Raw genomic sequence first — 17,128 nt, forward strand, 5'->3', positions numbered from 1 at the left:
TCTGGCGGGACGATCCTTCCCTCTGCCTCTTTCATTCCCCCTGGCACACAAAGGGGCGGTTGTTCCACCCCTCCTCGGTCCCAGGTGGTGTCACATGACGCTTACTGTCGGCTGATGTCAAAATGCGTCGGCGTGCCTGGAGCGCACGTCGCGGCACGCATCCCTGTGGGCGGTGCCGTGCGCTCCAGACACGGGGGACCCTAATTGGTCCATACCATGCGCGGGAGTGGCCTGGCCCCGCCACCTGCACGCCATAGTCTGATGCGCACCGCCATAGGAATCCACCCTATTACACATACAGGTATTTGACCCAGGCAACATCTGTCTTTCTCAGTTACTATTCACGCAGTTACTTTCTCTTTTCTGTTGGGGTAATTTGGGATCACTTATCACTGTATAGCCTTTGCACTCGAGCAGACTATGAATGCTCTACTCCTTGCCTTGTATTCTGCCATTTCTATCACTTGGGGGTTATTGGACTCCCTCATGGGATTTACATGGTTCCTGTTATATGCATGAGCAATCTCTCCATTTCTTATGGGGATGTCTTTTTTTTATATGCATGGCTATTCAGCTCTATGGGTCTCCTTTGCACACTCTCATATTTACTTCATTAGACTGCCTGGCTCAATGACCTTTTATTTTTATCTCCCGTCAATAGTACCAAATGAATTATTTGGTCCATGGAATTTTGAAACTACATTTTTCCGTACCAAATGAATTATTTGGTCCATGGAATTTTGAAACTACATTTTTCCCTAGAGGACCTTTAAAGTCACCATTCCTGTTACATTCCAAGGCTTTTATGCTATCGAGACTGTGTTATACCTACACATGCTATACAGTATGTATCTTAATATACTACACTCAAATGACTTTTTATCACAGTCTATTTTGGCCTGGAGTATTATATTTATCTTTATTTTTTTTTACATCTTGCCGTTTCCCCTCTTTTAGACGCCCCATTTGGAACCGATCACAGGGATCCTCGTGGGAACCATTGGCAGGGGGCAGTTTTCTTGACCATGAAATGTTGACTTATCTTTCTCCCCATTTAATCGTGGCAAATTACTATTTTTCATCTTTCCTTGTCTCTTTCGATAGTGCCAGATCATCTGGCTTGGTCAAGGTTATAGCAGTCCTTTTGGATGCATAACATTCTTTGTTTTTAAATCAGTGGCTATACACTTCCCATGGATTGGCACTAGTGGTACGTATACATTATCAGATTCCATCTTATTAGAAAATATTGTATTAACATATACTCTAATATAGCAGATACTCTGTATATTTTGTTATATGTACGAAAACTTGTTGTATAACATATATATGCTATATATTGAAGATGTATTCTTCTATATCCTTAGTCAGATATACCTCCATCTGACCTTTGAAAAAGGCCAAGGTCCGAAACGCATCATGTCATCAATTGAATTTCTCAGCCTTTGCACGTTCCAGTGATGTAACTTTTAGCCACATGTATTTTATGTCTTTTTGCTTGAGTTGCATATTTTTTCATACTTTATATAACATTAATAAAATTGTTCACTCACATATTTTACGACAACTACTCAAGGATTGGTTATTGCCTAAAAAGTCCCACACCCTAGGGGATTTTTCTTTAGCAACCTTATAAATCAAAGTATTCTTTAGGAAAATATGTGTGTGTATATATACACATTTTATATATACACACACACACATTATATATATATATATATATATATATACACACACACATACACACACACATATACACACACATTTCAGTAATATAATTTAAAAAAGTGACACTCTTTATATAGATGCGTTACACGCAGAGTGATATATTTAACCACTTGCCGACCGACGCACGACTATTTACTGCGGCGGTCAGCATCTCACAGGCAAAGTGACGTCGCTTGCCTGTGAGGCTCTAGGGAGCGAGCGCGCGCCACTGGAGGCCCGCTCCCGCTCGTCCTCGGACCTCCCGGTCCGCCGGTCACTCGCGATCGTCGGTTACACCGGGAGAAAGGCAAGCGGCTAATGTAAACACAGCCGCCTGTCATTCTCCCCTGTGTAACAGCACAGATCATACGGTCCTGCTATGCCACATCCAATCACAGTTAGAATCACGCCCCTAGGGACACACTTAACCCCTCCCTTTCCAATAAAGTTAGCCCCTTCCCTGCCAGTGTCATTTTTACAGTAACAGGGCATATGTATAGCACTGATTACTGTAGTGACACTGGTACCCCCAAAAGTGTCAAAAATGTCAGTCAAGGGCCCGATCTGTCCGGCGCAATGTCGCAGTACCGAAAAAAAAAAAAAAAAACGCAGATCACCGCCATTACTCACTTAAAAAAAAAAAAAAAAAAAAGACAAAAATCTTTCCCTTTGTTAGTAAACGCAATAACTTTTGCGCAAACCAATCAAAATACGCTTTTTGCGATTTTTTTTTTTTTTTTTTTACCAAACATATGTAGCAGAAAACAAATTGGCCTAAAATGTTAAAAAATTAGATTTTTACATTGGGGGGGGGGGGTTTCATATAAAAATGTGAATATTGTTATTTTTGCAAAATTGTCGCTTTTTTTTTTGTTTATAGCGCATGATCAAAAAATCGCAAAGGTGATCAAATACCACCAAAAGAAAGCTGTTTGTGGGAAAAAAAGGACGTCAATTTCACTTGGGTACAGCGTCGCACGACCGCGCAACTGTCCGTTAAATTCACGCAGTGCCGAATCGCAAAATAGGCCCTGGTCAGGAAGGGGGTAAAATCTTCTGGGGCTTAAGTGGTTAAAGCATTTCTCTCTTTTAATTTTGAGGATTAGGGCTTACGGTTAGTGAAAAGCCCAAATTCAGTATCTCAGAAAAATAGATTACATAAGACTATAAAAAAAAATATTGGATTTTTGTCTTACCGTAAAATTCCTCTCTCTGAGGTTCATTGACGGACACAGTTATAGAATAATCTTGACCATTGGGTTATGCTTCCCCCTACAGGAGTAGGACACTAGGCAGGAAAATGATTTACCACGCCTATGGGGCAGTCCCAGGGGATATACTCCCACTTCCTGCTATAGGCACTCAGTTTTGTTGCAAGCAGTGTCAGAAGAAATATAACCCAACTCAATAGAGGGGCCGATGCTGTGTCCGTCAATGATCAGAGGAAAGGATTACGGTAAGACAAAAAATCCAAATGTTCACTTTTGTTCATTGACAGACACGCTCCAGAATCGTCTTGACCACTAGGACGTCCCAAAGCAGTGTCAAACATGAGGGGTGGGAAAAAAACAGCAGAAAAAAATTCCCAAAGGCTAAAACCTAGCCAACCAGGTAACATGGAGCTCAACCAGTAACAACTGGCGCTCACCTGAAACATACACCCTCAAAGAGGACTAGTCCTCTCAAAAAGCAGCCAGCAAAACCTTGCGGCCAAAGCAGCACCTGCAGAGGCCAGCACATTACGTTGTAAAAATTTTGTGAAAGTGTGGACAGACGACCAAGTGGCCGCCTTGCAAACTTGCATCACAGACGTCTGATGACGGAAGGCCCAGGAGGCACTAAGCACCCACGTAGAATGCACCTTAACAGGGAAAGGAAAACCTAACCCTTAATCGAATAGGCCTGCATTACCATCTGTCTGATCCATCTGGAAATGTTCACGGCAGACATGGCCAAACGCTTGCGAGGTCCATCTGTAAGGAAAAATTGCGAGTCCGATTTCCTAAACGACTCGGTTGCCGCCGGGTACACCCTGAAAGCCCGAACCACATCCAGAGAATGCAAGGCAATCTCCTTAGGATGCCTAGGCTTAGGACACAGGGGAGGCAACAACATGTCTTCATTCAGATGGAAACCAGAAAAAACCTTAGGAAGGAACGACTGATAAGGACGAAGCACCGCTTCATCTCTGTGAACCTCTAAGTAAGGTGAACGACAAGAAAAAGCTGCCAGCTCAGAAACTCTACGTGCAGAGGAAAAACCCACCAAGAAGGCTACCTGCTGGGACAATGTAAGCAGAGGAATCTCAGGAATATTTTTGAATGGCGTTTACTGAAGAACCGACAGCACCAAGTTGAGATTCCATGGGACAACGGAGACCGCACTGGGGGGGCCAAGTGGTGAACCCCCTGAACAAAAGTGTGAACCAAAGATACCTAGCCAAAGGACATTGAAAGAAAAAAAAAAAACCAAGGCCGAAACCTGACCATTGATGGTACCCAAGGCCAGACACTGCTCAACAAATCGTTGGAGGAAAGCCAAACTCCGAGCCATCGAAAAGGTGCGGGGGTGAACCCCAAGAGATTCACACCAAGCAAAGAATGCTCTTCAAACATGATGGTAAATTTTCCTAGAAGTAGATTCACTAGCTTTCAGCCAACCCTCTATACTTCAGCACCTGGCTGTCGACAGCCAAGCCGTTAAGGCCAGGGACCGTAAGAAAGATGGCAGATAGGCCCTTGGGCCAACAGATCTCCTCTGAGAGGAAGTCTCCAAGGAACATCGGTAACCAACCATATCAGATCTGCGTACCAAGACTGGCAAGGCCAGTGTGTAGCCACTAGGATGGCCGGAATCCCTTCTGCCTCGATCCTAAGCAGGAGTCTTGGCAGAAGTTCTAGAGGAGGAAAAGCATATATCAATCTGGAAATGGTCGCAGCAGATGCAACCAGCTCTTACGGGGTACATCCATAAGTACAAACAGGGAATAGAATTTCTGAAACGACTCAGTCGTCGCCCAGTACACCCCGTTTGCCCAAACCACATCCAAAGAATGCAAGGTAATCTCTTTAGGTGGCTTAGGGCACAAGAAAGGTAAAACAATGTCTTCATTGAAAAAGAAACCAGAGACAACCTTAGGAACGAACGACTGGCAGGGACGAAGCACCACTTTATCTCTGTGAACCACCAAGTAAGGTGAACGACAATACAAAGCCGCCAGCTCCGACAGCCTACATGCATTAGAAAAAAACACCAAGAAAGCTACCTTCTGGAACAATGTAAGTAGAGGAATCTCACAAATATTTTCCAATGGCAATTACTGAAGAACTGACAGCACCAAGTTGAAATCCCACAAGGGCACTTGAGACCGCACTGGGAGAACCAAGTGGCGAATCCCCTGAACAAAAGATGCGAACCAAAGAATACGTAGCCAAAGGACATTGAAGGAAAATCACCAAGGCCAGATGCTGCTCAACACCTCAGTCGAGGAAAGCCAAACTCAAAGTCACTGAAAAAGGAGCAGGGGTGAGACCCAAGAGATTCACACCCGCAAAGTACGCTCCTCAAACGCAATAGTATATCTTCCAAGTAGTAGGTTTACAAGCTTGCAGCAGCGTGGCAATCACTGATTCAGACAACCCTCTATCCTTCAGCACCAGACTTCAGACAGCCGAACCGTTAAGCCAGTGACTCTAAGGCAAGATGGAAGATTGGCCCTTGGGCCAACAGATCTAAGAGGAAGTCTCCAAGGAGTATCGGCGACCAACTGTATCAGATCTGTGTACCAAGACCGGCAAGGCTAGTCAGGAGTCACTAGGATGGCTGTAATCCCTTCTGCCTCGAACTTACGCAGGAATCTTGGCAGAAGTTCTAGAAGAGGAAAAGCGTATAGCACATGATACTGGTCACAAAGGAGCCACCAATGCATCTGTGGCCTCGGCCAGAGGATCCCGAGACCTTGCTATGAACCTCTATACTTTCCTGTTGAGATGAGAGACCAAAAAAGAACCTCGGAAGTTCCCCACTGGAGACACAACTGATGAAACATCTCTAGAGGAAATGTCCAGCATATCGAATGGTACTCTGGATTCTTCCAGAGTCCAGACCCACTGAGCAAAACCCGTGCCAAAAACGCCACCCCACTCAGACAGGCTGGCATCCGTGGTGACCACTGTCCAGTACAGGGGGAAGTAAAACTTTCCCTGTCGAAACGCCGGAGAGCGAAGCCACCAAATCAAAGACCCTCTCGTACTCTTGCTCAACAGGATCAGATTGTCTACATACTGTGGATTCCTGCGCCACATGGCAAGAATGTCTCGTGAGGAATAGTGCAAACCGAAATCGCCTCAAAAAAGGTAGACACCATCAGACCCAGGACCCACATGCCAGTCCTTAAAGACGACTGACAACAGAAGTAGATTTCATCCTTCAGATTTTGGAGCTTGTCCCATGGGAGGAACACCCTGGCTGAGTACAGAGCAGACCCTGATAGTCCAACTAGGTGGACGGAACCAGAGCCAATACCAGGAAAATTAATTTCCAACCGAACACTTGCAGGGTCCGCACAGTAATCTCACGGTTCTCCATCAGAGCAGATAATCATCCAGGTGCTCCAGTACCGCAATCCCCCCCACTAGCGCAACAATGCCAACACCAGGGGGCAAACACTTTGTGAAGACCCGAGGAGCTGAGGTAAGACCTCGACAACTCTCCTCGCCCACGGCAAGCAGAGGAGGCGCGGGTGACCGACATATCAGACTATGAAGGTAAGCGACCTTGATATCAGTGGAGGCCAGAAAATCGCCCTGATATGGGGGATGTCACTACTGTATGAATGGACTCCATTTATAACATCTGTACCCGCACAAGAGGTTCAGAGCTTTGAGCTCCAATATTGGAGGTACTTCGCTTTCCATCCTGGGACCTGTAAATATGTTTGAATAAAACCCAGGAAAAAAACGTTCCGATTCTGAGACCACAACAATCACCCCTTATAGTAGCAAGTTTTGCATCATCCTGAAGAAACCTCGCCGGCGGTCCGGGGATAAACACAGGTAAGAAGGAAAGAACCTCTCTGGAAGGTCCGGGGATAAAACGCAGGTAGGAAGGAAAGAACCTCTTTGGAGGGTAATCCCGAAAACTCGATCCTGTAGCTTGATCGAATTCAGCTCGTGGACCCACCTGACTTGAATCAGGGAGGTCCACGGGTCCAGAAGGACCCACTCTCAGCTTACCAGACCAGGTCCTATTGGAACCTCCAGAGGAGGTCCCTTGTCTTGAAATCACGCTTAATGATATCATCCAGGGAGGATCCGAACAGGTGATCCCTCACAAAGGAAAGATCAGATAAGGCCTTTTAGGAAGCCTGGTCCGCAGACCAGCATTTCAGCTATATCCTGCGCCAACTGAAACCCCTGGACCAACTGGTCCGTCAGATCAGCAAAGGCAGGGAGAAGCTGTTCCCCCCTCCAGACCCTGGCGCAAAAACTTTGCCAAATCCGTTAAAGTCTGGGACACCAAGCTATGGTGAACACCACCCTAAGGACCGAACCAGCCACAGTAAAATTGTGGCGGACCGGAGTCTCGGATCTCCTGTAAAAAGGCTCTGTTAAAAACCAGAGACTTCGCCACTGGAATTAGGGTGGATTTATTCAGCCTGGAGACCCGAGTCCACCACAGGTAGAACTGCCCAATTATTCAACAGAGGCACCTCCATATAGCGTTTAGGACAACTCCACTGACTCGTGACAATTTTATCACAGTAGGCGGGAAAATCTTCTGTAGAGGATCTGCGGGCACCAAGGAGACCAGCGCCTCAGACGCAACAGCAGCTGCCTCCCCCATGTGTAAAATTTCCCGCACTGATACAATCAGTGCATCCATCGGTGCCTTTCCAAGCGCATTTGCGATAAAAGAGGAATCATCCTCATTATCAGAGCACTCGAAGTGCGTGGACGCAGACCCAGTAGGGTCACTATATACTAAGCTCACCCTGAAAGCATAAGCAGGGGAGGCCGCTGACCTCAGTCCCGCAAGGAAACGCCAACCAAAGGTCCACAAAAGGACCACCTATTAGACCCCGCAAAAAGTAAGAGGGTCGCCCTTCATAGGAGGACATAATAGAACATATCCCCCTGGAGGAGGGGGGGCCGCCATGATGCGGATTCGCAGGCAGAGTACCCTCGCCCACACAATAATGGCTGCTACATTATCATTAAAAATGAAGTGCCCCCACGGCGCCACCCGGTTCAAGGGAGGTGCCAGGTTGAACATATGGACCAGCAGGTCACAGCCTAAATTTCAGTGGAGGCCCAGCCGCATTTGCACAGATGCAGAGTCTGGCAGGTGCCCAGGGAGAGAGTTGGGGGGCCTCAAAAACTCACTAAGGCCTCAAGCCGCGGCCAAATTCTTTGAGGGTGCCCCGCCGGCTGGATGCGAGCCCCAGCGGAGCCAACCACCCAGGACAGCGGGGGGAGGCAGATAACCGTCAGCAGCTCTGTCAGCTTCAGCAGTTCGGATAGCTTGGTCTGTCAGCCGCAAGTAAGCCGCAAGGTGGCCGCAAAGCCATGGCCTAAATGTTTGGCCCAATCCAGTCGAGTGGGGCGCATACCCGAGGATGATAAAACATTCGCTCCCTAGCTTGGTCAGCAGCTCGGACAGCTTTGTCAGCTGCGGCTTAAATTTTTGGCCCGATCTGGCCACGTGAGGCGTGCACCCGCGGATGATAAAACATCCCCTGCCCAACCACTGCCGCAGAGAGCCTAAAGGACATCCCTGCCCCAGTCACTAACCCAGAGGAGGCAGGGAACCTGCTCAAAACCAAATGTTGTGCAACCCAGTCAACAGCAACCACATCGATGTGGCAAAGCCAGCTCCTGAAAGACTGCCAAGGGGGGGGGGGGAGCTACAGATGACGCTGTGTTCACAGCGAAACGCGTATAGCCATTGGCCGAGAGGCAGCCACGTGACTTCAGGTCGGAAAGGAGAACGCTGAGGAGCGATACACCACCGCACCTAACATAGGCACTTACAGGCTTTATCATGTTATATGTTTGTGAGTATTCTACTGTATTTTAACCTAATAAAATTCACAGTTTAAACGGTCCTCACTATGTCCAGCAATTCTTTATTTCATGAGGACACCTGAGAATACCGCTTAAAGAAGAAGGATCGCTTCCAACATAGTCCAAACAGCTTTGCAAGAAACAACAGCTCACTCCACTTTAATCTGCTTTAAAAACACCACATAGTGGTAAGTAGATACCCTAAGGGGGAGACCCCGAAGTTGCAAGATCAAGCATCCTGCTTCTGTTACCGCAAAGAACTGTTTTATGGACTGTTTACACTCAGTTTGCATTTTTGGAGTTTTACATTGTAATATCTGCACTTTATATTTTAATTTTTATTTTTAATATTTTTGGTATTTTGCACAATAATTGCACCGAATAGCACTTTATTGATGGTTTACATGAATGGTTTAATCACCATTTTCTAAAAATTGTTTTATGAACACTTATTTATATATTTAAATAGCAGCGCTGCAATCACTGACCCTCACTCATTCAAAGCACTAGCACTTTTATTGCAGCAGGCAGCTAATTTTTAAACACTTAATAGGATAATACCACACATCCCATAAGCGCGAGGTCCACAGTCCCGATACTACTTACTACACCATGGAACCGGGTAGGCACCACTCCAGGCAAACCACCGCACCATCTTGGAATGACTCAGGTCGTAACCAGGGCTATGCGTCCTTGCAAGGTGCTTAACCCCCTTATGCTTATGCGTCCTCGCTGGCCAGCCCCTGTCCATTGGGGCTATGTCGCCGCCAACCTAGCGTGGAGCTAAGGTCGGGTCGCACTCCCTGGCCTGACTGGGAAGACCGTAAGGGTCTAGGATATCCAGTCCTTTGCCAAGTCCTGGAGTGGATTGTAGTTCTCACTGGAACAGAAAATAAGAAAAAAAAACTTTCGTTTAAAAAGACCTAGCAGGAAGTTGGAGTATACCCCCTGGGACTGCCCTATAGGCGTAGTCCAACTTTTTTCCGCCTAGTGTCCTACTCCTGTAGGGGGCAGCATAAACCCAAAGGTCAAGAAAATTTGGAGCTGTGTCCGTCAATGAACGAAAGGGAAAAAACACTTGTCCCCTTTTAGGGGGTAAGAGATCGCATGACCTAGTTGATGCTTAACGAAAAAATGTCGATCATCCACAAGGACTTGCATGCCAAGTCCCTCGAAATTTGGGAACCATGGCTGTTATATGCCCTTCCTACCCTGCCTCCAGCCAGCTTGGGCCACCTGTAGCGGACAGTCCTGATGCTCCCAAAGCCCTTCTCCCTGCCCCCCAGTCTCTCTCCCGGCCTCTAATCTTTTAGCCTCCTCTTTCCCTTCTCTAGCTCCCTACTCGGTGGGTACCTGAGCTCCTTCCCTTTAAGCCTCCTCTTTCCACCTAACTTTCTTCTGTTTTCCATTGCTTTTTAGATCTGTCTAGGCTATATATTGCACCACCTTTTTGAGTATGTTGTGAGGAGCCTCTCTGGGGACCCCTTGTTCATCATGGGTCCATGAACACTCCTATTTATTGCGGTTATGTTAGTTCTGGTTTCTTCGGTTACTGTATCGCCTCATTTTTTGCCTTCCTTGTGAGCGAACGAGTTACAACTTCAATGCCAGCCCCTGCGTAGGCTTAACTTTTTCGTGTTACCCATTTGTTAAAACCAAATAAAAACTACTGAAGCAGAAAGGACATAAGCAACAACCGTGAAAATACACGACTTCTGCTTACACATGTAATGTGTTGTCATGTGTAGATGAATTCTCCTATTCATGTTAAATACACAGCAAGAGTGCTTAGTAACTTTTATACTACAACTTAAATGTATGATCAACAAAATGACAAAAGTTAAACTTACGTCTTTATTACGAGGTGCTGCTTGTAACTTCTGCTCTAAAACTGCCAATTTGCTGTCTATGTGTCCATTGATGTCTGTATGAATGCCTTCTGCAGAGCGCTGTGAAGCAAGCTGGACGGTCTTAGCACGCAGCAGTTTCTGCAGTAAGAGGTGCCCAGCCTCTCCTTTGGCTCCAACAGATGCTGGGTCACCATTTGCTTCACATTTTAAGTCCTGACTACCAGAAACCCCTTCCTCCACATACTCTTCTTTAGGAAGCTTAAGTGGCTGTGTCCTTTCACCATTTTCTTGTGGAGTATTTTTAACAATTTCTTGTTTGGTCTGATCTTCTGTTTCCATACTTTCTTCCTGAGATGAGGCCTTTATCTGCATGTCCTCAGTATCATTGGGGCCTGACTGGCCAACAACCTCATTGGAAGATCCAGTACCTTTGGATTCCTTGGTAGCAGTGTCACAGTCTGTCGCCTCTATTGTTTTAATAACGGATGGATCAGTGACCTGGACTGCAGTTTCACTTTCAACAGCGGCAGGTGTATTAGAGAGTGGAGATTCTGAATTTTGGCTTTGGCTGGATGCTGCTTCAGGTAAGTCAGTGGTAGGCTGAGAAGTCTGAATAAGTTGTTCTGGTGAACTGCTTTGACTCTCTGGCTGTGAGGCTGTTGGGGTTTCTGAACACGGAGCAGGGGGATCGAGAGGCTCTTTCTTTGGCTCCTGTAAGCTCCCAAGTTGTAACTGTGCTTGCTGCTGACGAAGCTGCTGTAAATGCATTTGAAGCTGCTGCTGTAATTGAAGCTGTCTCTGGGGTGGTTGATTGAGCATCTGCTGTTTCAGCTGCAGGATGTGTTGCACTTGCTGAAACTGCCGTAACTTCTGTTGTTGCATTTGTTTCAACTGTTGAACATTGTGGGGCTGACCTTGAGAAGACTGCTGCGGTTGCGTTTGCTGCACCTGAACTACACTTTGCTGCAACTGACCTTTTACATCATGAGACTGCTGCTGAGATAACTGTAGCTGTGTCTGCTGTAGCTGCAACTGCATTTGCATAGCTTGTTTATGGTGAGCTTGCTGTTTCATTTGCAACTGCTGCATTTGATTTTGTGCTTGTCCCATTTGTTGAATCTGGGTTGATTGTGGGTTCTGTGTCCCTGCTTGCTGTATAAGCTGCTGTTGTACCTTAATATTCTGAAGTTGTTGCAGCGGTATCTGTGTGTTTTTGCTTTGAGTCAGCAACTGTTGAGGCTGCTGAACATGCTGCTGTTGTACCTGGTGCTGAAACTGTGGCAACAATGTATTCGATTGAGTCTGTGGCTGCTGCTGGATTTGTGGCACTGCTTGACTCTGTGAACTCTGCTGCGAATGAGATGCCTGCTGTGTATGCTGCTGTGCATGCTGGACATGTTGCAAATGCGGTTGCTGACCAGAAATCTGTTGTGGCAACCCTGTGAAAGATGACAGTGACTGATGCTGTCCCTGTAATTGCGGAGTCTGCGGGGTTTCATTTTGTGGCAGTTGTTGCACCAGATTTTGTTCCAATGGTTGGGTTGGTTCTTTGCTTTGTGATTCAAGCATCTGATCAGTTTGTTGTGCAATATCTGTCTGTTGAGGATGCTGTACATCTTGCTGCTTGTTTTCTGCTTGCTGGGACAATGAAAGCTGAAGTATGTGTGGCAACTGAGTTAGTTCCTGCTGTCCCTCACTCTGCAGCGTAGCTGCTTCCAACTGGGGTTTTTGTTGCCCTTGCATATGTTGCTGAGCTGGAGATGCAGTTTGCTGCAAATGTGGCAATAGATGTTGCTTAACCTGCTGCAGGGGTGACTGTTGCAACATTTGTTGCTGTGTTTGGATCATCTGTTGCATATGATGCTGCTGTTGGGTTTGCTGTAATTGCTGCATTTGCTGTGTATCTAAAACCTGCTGTGTTTGCTGAGCAAGCTGTACCTGTTGCTGTTTTTGTTGCTGCATTTGCTGTTGCTGCTGTGCTTGTTGCAAGAGTTGTTGCTGTAACAGTTGCAAGTGTTGTGGGTTTTGTTGTAACTGTTGAATTTGCTGCTGCTGAAGCTGCTGCTGTTGCGTCTGTTGCAACTGCTGGAGCTGCTGCTGCGTGGGTTGCAATGGTTGCTGCTGCTGTGTTTGCTGCAATTGCTGGAGTTGCTGTAGCTGCTGTTGAGCCTGCTGCAATTGCTGGAGCTTCTGCTGCTGTTGAACTTGCTGCAACTGTTGAAGTTGCTGCTGCTGTTGTTGCTGTAATTGCTGGAGTTGCTGATGTGCCTGTTGCAATTGCTGAAGCTGTGACTGCTGCAAAGGTTGTGTTTGCTGCGCTTGCTGCAACTGCTGAAGTTGTTGCGTTTGCAATTGCTGAATTTGCTGCAGTTGATGCTGCAGCTGCTGAATCTGCTGTTGAATTTGTTGTGATGTTTGTTGTGGCTGCTGCTGTGTTTGGATCATCTGTTGCATCTGCTGAGATTGTGAAACTGGTTGGATTTGTTGTGCCTGCTGTGATGGCTGAATTTGCTGCTGTGTTTGTATGGATGGCGGAGTCTGCTGATGATTTTGTTGAAACTGTTGAAGCTGTTGTTGGGTTTGCTTTAACTGCTGAAGCTGCTGCTGTTGAGCTTGTTGCAGCTGCAGTGCTTGCTGCGGAGACTGAATTTGCTGCAGTGGTTGTGCTTGCACCTGATGCTGTACTTGCTGCTGAGTCTGCTGCATTTGTGTAATCTGATTTTGATGCGTTTGTTGTAAATGCTGCAATTGCACTTGTTGACGCTGTGGTGGAGCTTGTGGAATCTGATGTTGTACTAGCTGTGTTTGCTGAAGTTGCTGCAACTGTTGCTGCTTGAATTGTTGGGATTGCTGCACTTGTTGCAACTGATGTTGGATTTGTTGGGCTTGCTGTATTTGGTGTTGCTGCATTTGCGTTGACTGAGGCTGTGCTTGTATTTGCTGAAGTGTCTGAACCTGCTGCGTCTGCTGCAGTTGAGCCGGATTTTGTTGTTGAAGTGGATGTTGTTGTACTTGCTGTTGCATTGAATATTGTGGCATCTGTTGCTGATTGGAAGATACTTGCTGTGGCATTCTATATTGAGGTGGAGGTTGCTGGGTCAAGTGACGCAAGTTTGCTGTAGTCTGAGCATGTTGGGCAGCAGCAGAAGATTCTTGGTTCTGACCAACACCATGTCTTACGACTCCTGGAGATTTTAACAAGGTGCTCTGATCAAGATCATTTGCCTGTGTCATTTCAGCAGTGTTTTCTGGTGTCAATTTCTGTACAGTTACAGGAGCGCTATCCTCTGTATAATTTGATTGTTCAGCTCCAACCGTTCCAACTTGTTGACCTGAGAAAACGCCTCTAGATGGAGTCTGACTACCAGGGGTGCCATTTGGCAATACAGCATGTGATGCCACAGACTGCACATTATCTTGCTGTGCAGCTTGTCTAAGAGCTTGGGCCTGGGCCTGTTGGTGTCTCTGAATCAAAATGGCCTGCAACTGGTGCAATTGTTGAGGTGTCAAGTGTCTCAGCTGGGGATTTTTTGCAATAATACTCTGCAGCTGAGCCCTTATTTGTGCCATGAGCTGGGTGTTTTGCAAAGCCATCAGGTTAGCAGCATAAGGAGCCTGTTGCCCACTTAGATTTGGTCTTTGCTGACCTAAGGGTTGAGAGAGGAGCTGTCCAACATTAGGTTTGCCCTGTTCATTTCCCTGTCCTTGTACAGGATTTTGTCCTAGTGTGTTCTGCATCTGAATTACACTCGTTTGTTGTGATGTTGCAGAAGGCATGAGTGTGTTCTCCTGACTGAGAGCTTGAGGAGGATTTGGTAGTTGAGTCCCAAGGCTTTGTTGTTGGGGAGAAAGGATAACCGTCTGCTGTTGCTGCCTTACAGACTGCTGCAATGGGCTTGTTGAATTGAATAGAGCCTGCTCCTGTTCAGAAGACTGGTTTAGATGCTGCCCATCTCCTGATGACTCCAAAGACTGTAAATCAGTTTCTTGGCTCAAGGATCCCAAAGAACTCTGGCTTAACTGTTCTTGAGACTGTGACTCACTAGGATCTGGAATCCCTGTGCTCAAAGTTTGCTGTGGTTGCTGTCCTTGAGCTTCAAGTGCACCCTCTTGAAGCAGTGAGGAATCTGTCATGGGTACATCCTTAGAATTTATAATTTGCTGAGTGTGAACACTTTGTGGATGACCTGGGAGGTTTTGGTTTGTTGGCTGTATCTGTCCTGTACTTGGAAGTTGTGACAGTGTATTGCCTCCTTGACTTAGTACTGTTTGCTGCTGTATGTGAGATATTCCAACCACATTCTGTTGAGGCTGTGACAAAACAAGACGAGGCCCTACAATATTTTGTTGCTGAGCCATTGGTGAAGATCCCAAAACCCGTTGCTGTGCAATCAACATCTGTCTCTGTTGAGCTGTGTGATGTTGTAAAGCAGATGCCTGAGGATGACCTAAAAGGGTCTGAGAAGTTTGGGAAGCTGTTTGCTGTACCACCAGCCCATGTGAATTGCTCATCAGTCCATGCTGCTTGGCTAACATTGCTTGAGACAAATTATTCTGAGGAGACAGTGGGAAGTTTTGGTGTTGCTGCTGCTTCTGGGCTAGTTGTAATCTCTGCTGTTGAAGCTGACGCTCTTGGATCATTCTTTGCTCAGAGTTGAGACCTTGCAGATTTGGAGCAGTTGAGTAGAAACCACTGGAGGTTCCAGGAAGAGCTGGGTTATTTCCTTGAGCTTGATGTTGTTGAGATACAGATTTCACATAAGAAGTTCCATGCTGTGTTTGCATGGCTAAATTTGTCTGCAGACCACGCAGACCTCCAGCTTGTCCAACAAGCTGGTTGTGTGACATGGCAGATGCTTGCTGCATACTATGTCCAGCAATCATTTGACCTGGAGCCTTTGTTAAAACCCGAGAGTTCTGGTTGGGACTATTGGGAAGTACACCACAGCTCTGTTGTTGCTGCTGCTGCTTATTCCGGTATTCTGTCATTAGATTTGTATGCTCCTTCTGCTGTTTACGCACCTATTTAGAAACAAAAAAAAAAAAGTTAATAAAGTAATCAAAATCCTACAAAAAAATATAGAAATTTAAATCTCTAGTATGTGGCATATACAACTTGAAAACTTCATGTTTCGATTGGGAGAAAATACCATATAAAAGAGGTACAAAAATTGTTCTATTCAAACATTTCCAGTTGGTAGAGATCCTAAGCAACAGAAACTGTGGATTAAATAGGATCCATGAACATTGGAAAGGATATAATAAAACCAGAGAAATCTCCTATAATAAAATGAAACCGATACATGAACTTGAATCTATGCAACGAAAAAGGCTCAATGTGGAATTTGACTTTAAGGATAAATTCAGCTTTGGAACAGGTTACTTTTTTTTATTTATTTTTTAACGGGGGGGGGGGGGGGGGGTGGGGGGAGCATGTAACATGTTCCAGAATCTGCGGCCTCTCCCCAACTGAACCCATTTGCCTGTTTCCTGTGAATGCCTACAAGTACCACCAGCCATTGCGGCTGACAACTTGCAGTTCTCAGTGAGGAGGGCGCTGGTGCTCTCAGGTAACTGCCTGCCTATACTGGATTTATAGGTAGACGGCTATCCTGAGGCTGCAGGAGCCTGAGATTGCACCCACGATCTGCTGATTTAAAATGCAATGCTCTGCAGGCTCCTTAGACCAAAAAAAACAAAAATAAATGTGTATTTGCTTATTTTTTTTTCACAAAAAGGTAAACTTTTTTTTTTAATTAAATTTTTAACTTAAGTTATTTCCAGCTTTTATTCACTTTTATTCAGCTTTTATTCACACAGCTGCTTTTTTGGTCCTTAAACAAGAGTAGCTCGTGGGTACTTGTAAATTTTTATTCTATTTTATATTCCTTTTACATTCTTCATTTTACTTTTGACCACAAATTCTGAAAATTGAAATGTAGGAACTAGTAGCCAATTTGTGTTTTATAGTCACTAATGAAATCCTACTACTATGTTTTATTGTATATTTAAAATGTGGGGACCAGATAGATTTGTAATGGAGTATGGAATTAAAATTTACAAAGGTCCCATTTCTTTGGCTTGGGAAAGCAGCGTCTTCAACCCCCCGTCAATGCAGTGTACATACTCCCCTTCCCATTCCCCTTCCTTTCACAATAGTGTTCCCACCCTCCCCTCCAATCACATGATTTCCCTTGGCTCCTCTTCACATTGCTGCACCCCACCCTTTCCCTATCCTACCTTACACAAAGCAGAGGGTGGGAGGCACAGCAGGGTGGGAGCTGCAAACTGGTGACTGCCTTGCATCCTAGCAACCAATTATCTGCCTGTTAACTTGGGCAGTTCCGGACCTCCATTTTACAAAGGGTTTTGCTTCCTGCTGTGGGGATTACAGTGGTGATGGCTGGGGGGAAGGAGGGATAGGGTGCTAGATGGGACAGTAACTCTAACCAAATCCAGACCACGGTCCACCATTTAGTGATGTCTTGGAGTATACATAAGGAATTT

The 17,128-nt window shown here is 45.9% G+C and overlaps 1 protein-coding gene across 2 annotated transcripts in view; it reads right to left on the reverse strand.

The window, feature by feature from the left end:
• The window catches only part of KMT2D (lysine methyltransferase 2D), a 340,114-nt gene that overhangs the window by 92,275 nt on the left and 230,711 nt on the right, over window positions 1–17,128 (reverse strand). For both annotated transcript variants that reach the window (XM_082246163.1, XM_082246162.1), the window contains exon 38: window positions 10,622–15,643. In XM_082246163.1, coding sequence (XP_082102289.1) covers window positions 10,622–15,643 — 5,022 coding nt within the window. The remainder of the gene's footprint in view (window positions 1–10,621; window positions 15,644–17,128) is intronic.

The sequence above is a fragment of the Pelophylax lessonae genome, assembly GCF_965119305.1.
Source record: "Pelophylax lessonae genome assembly, chromosome: 2".
Taxonomy (NCBI): domain Eukaryota; kingdom Metazoa; phylum Chordata; class Amphibia; order Anura; family Ranidae; genus Pelophylax; species Pelophylax lessonae.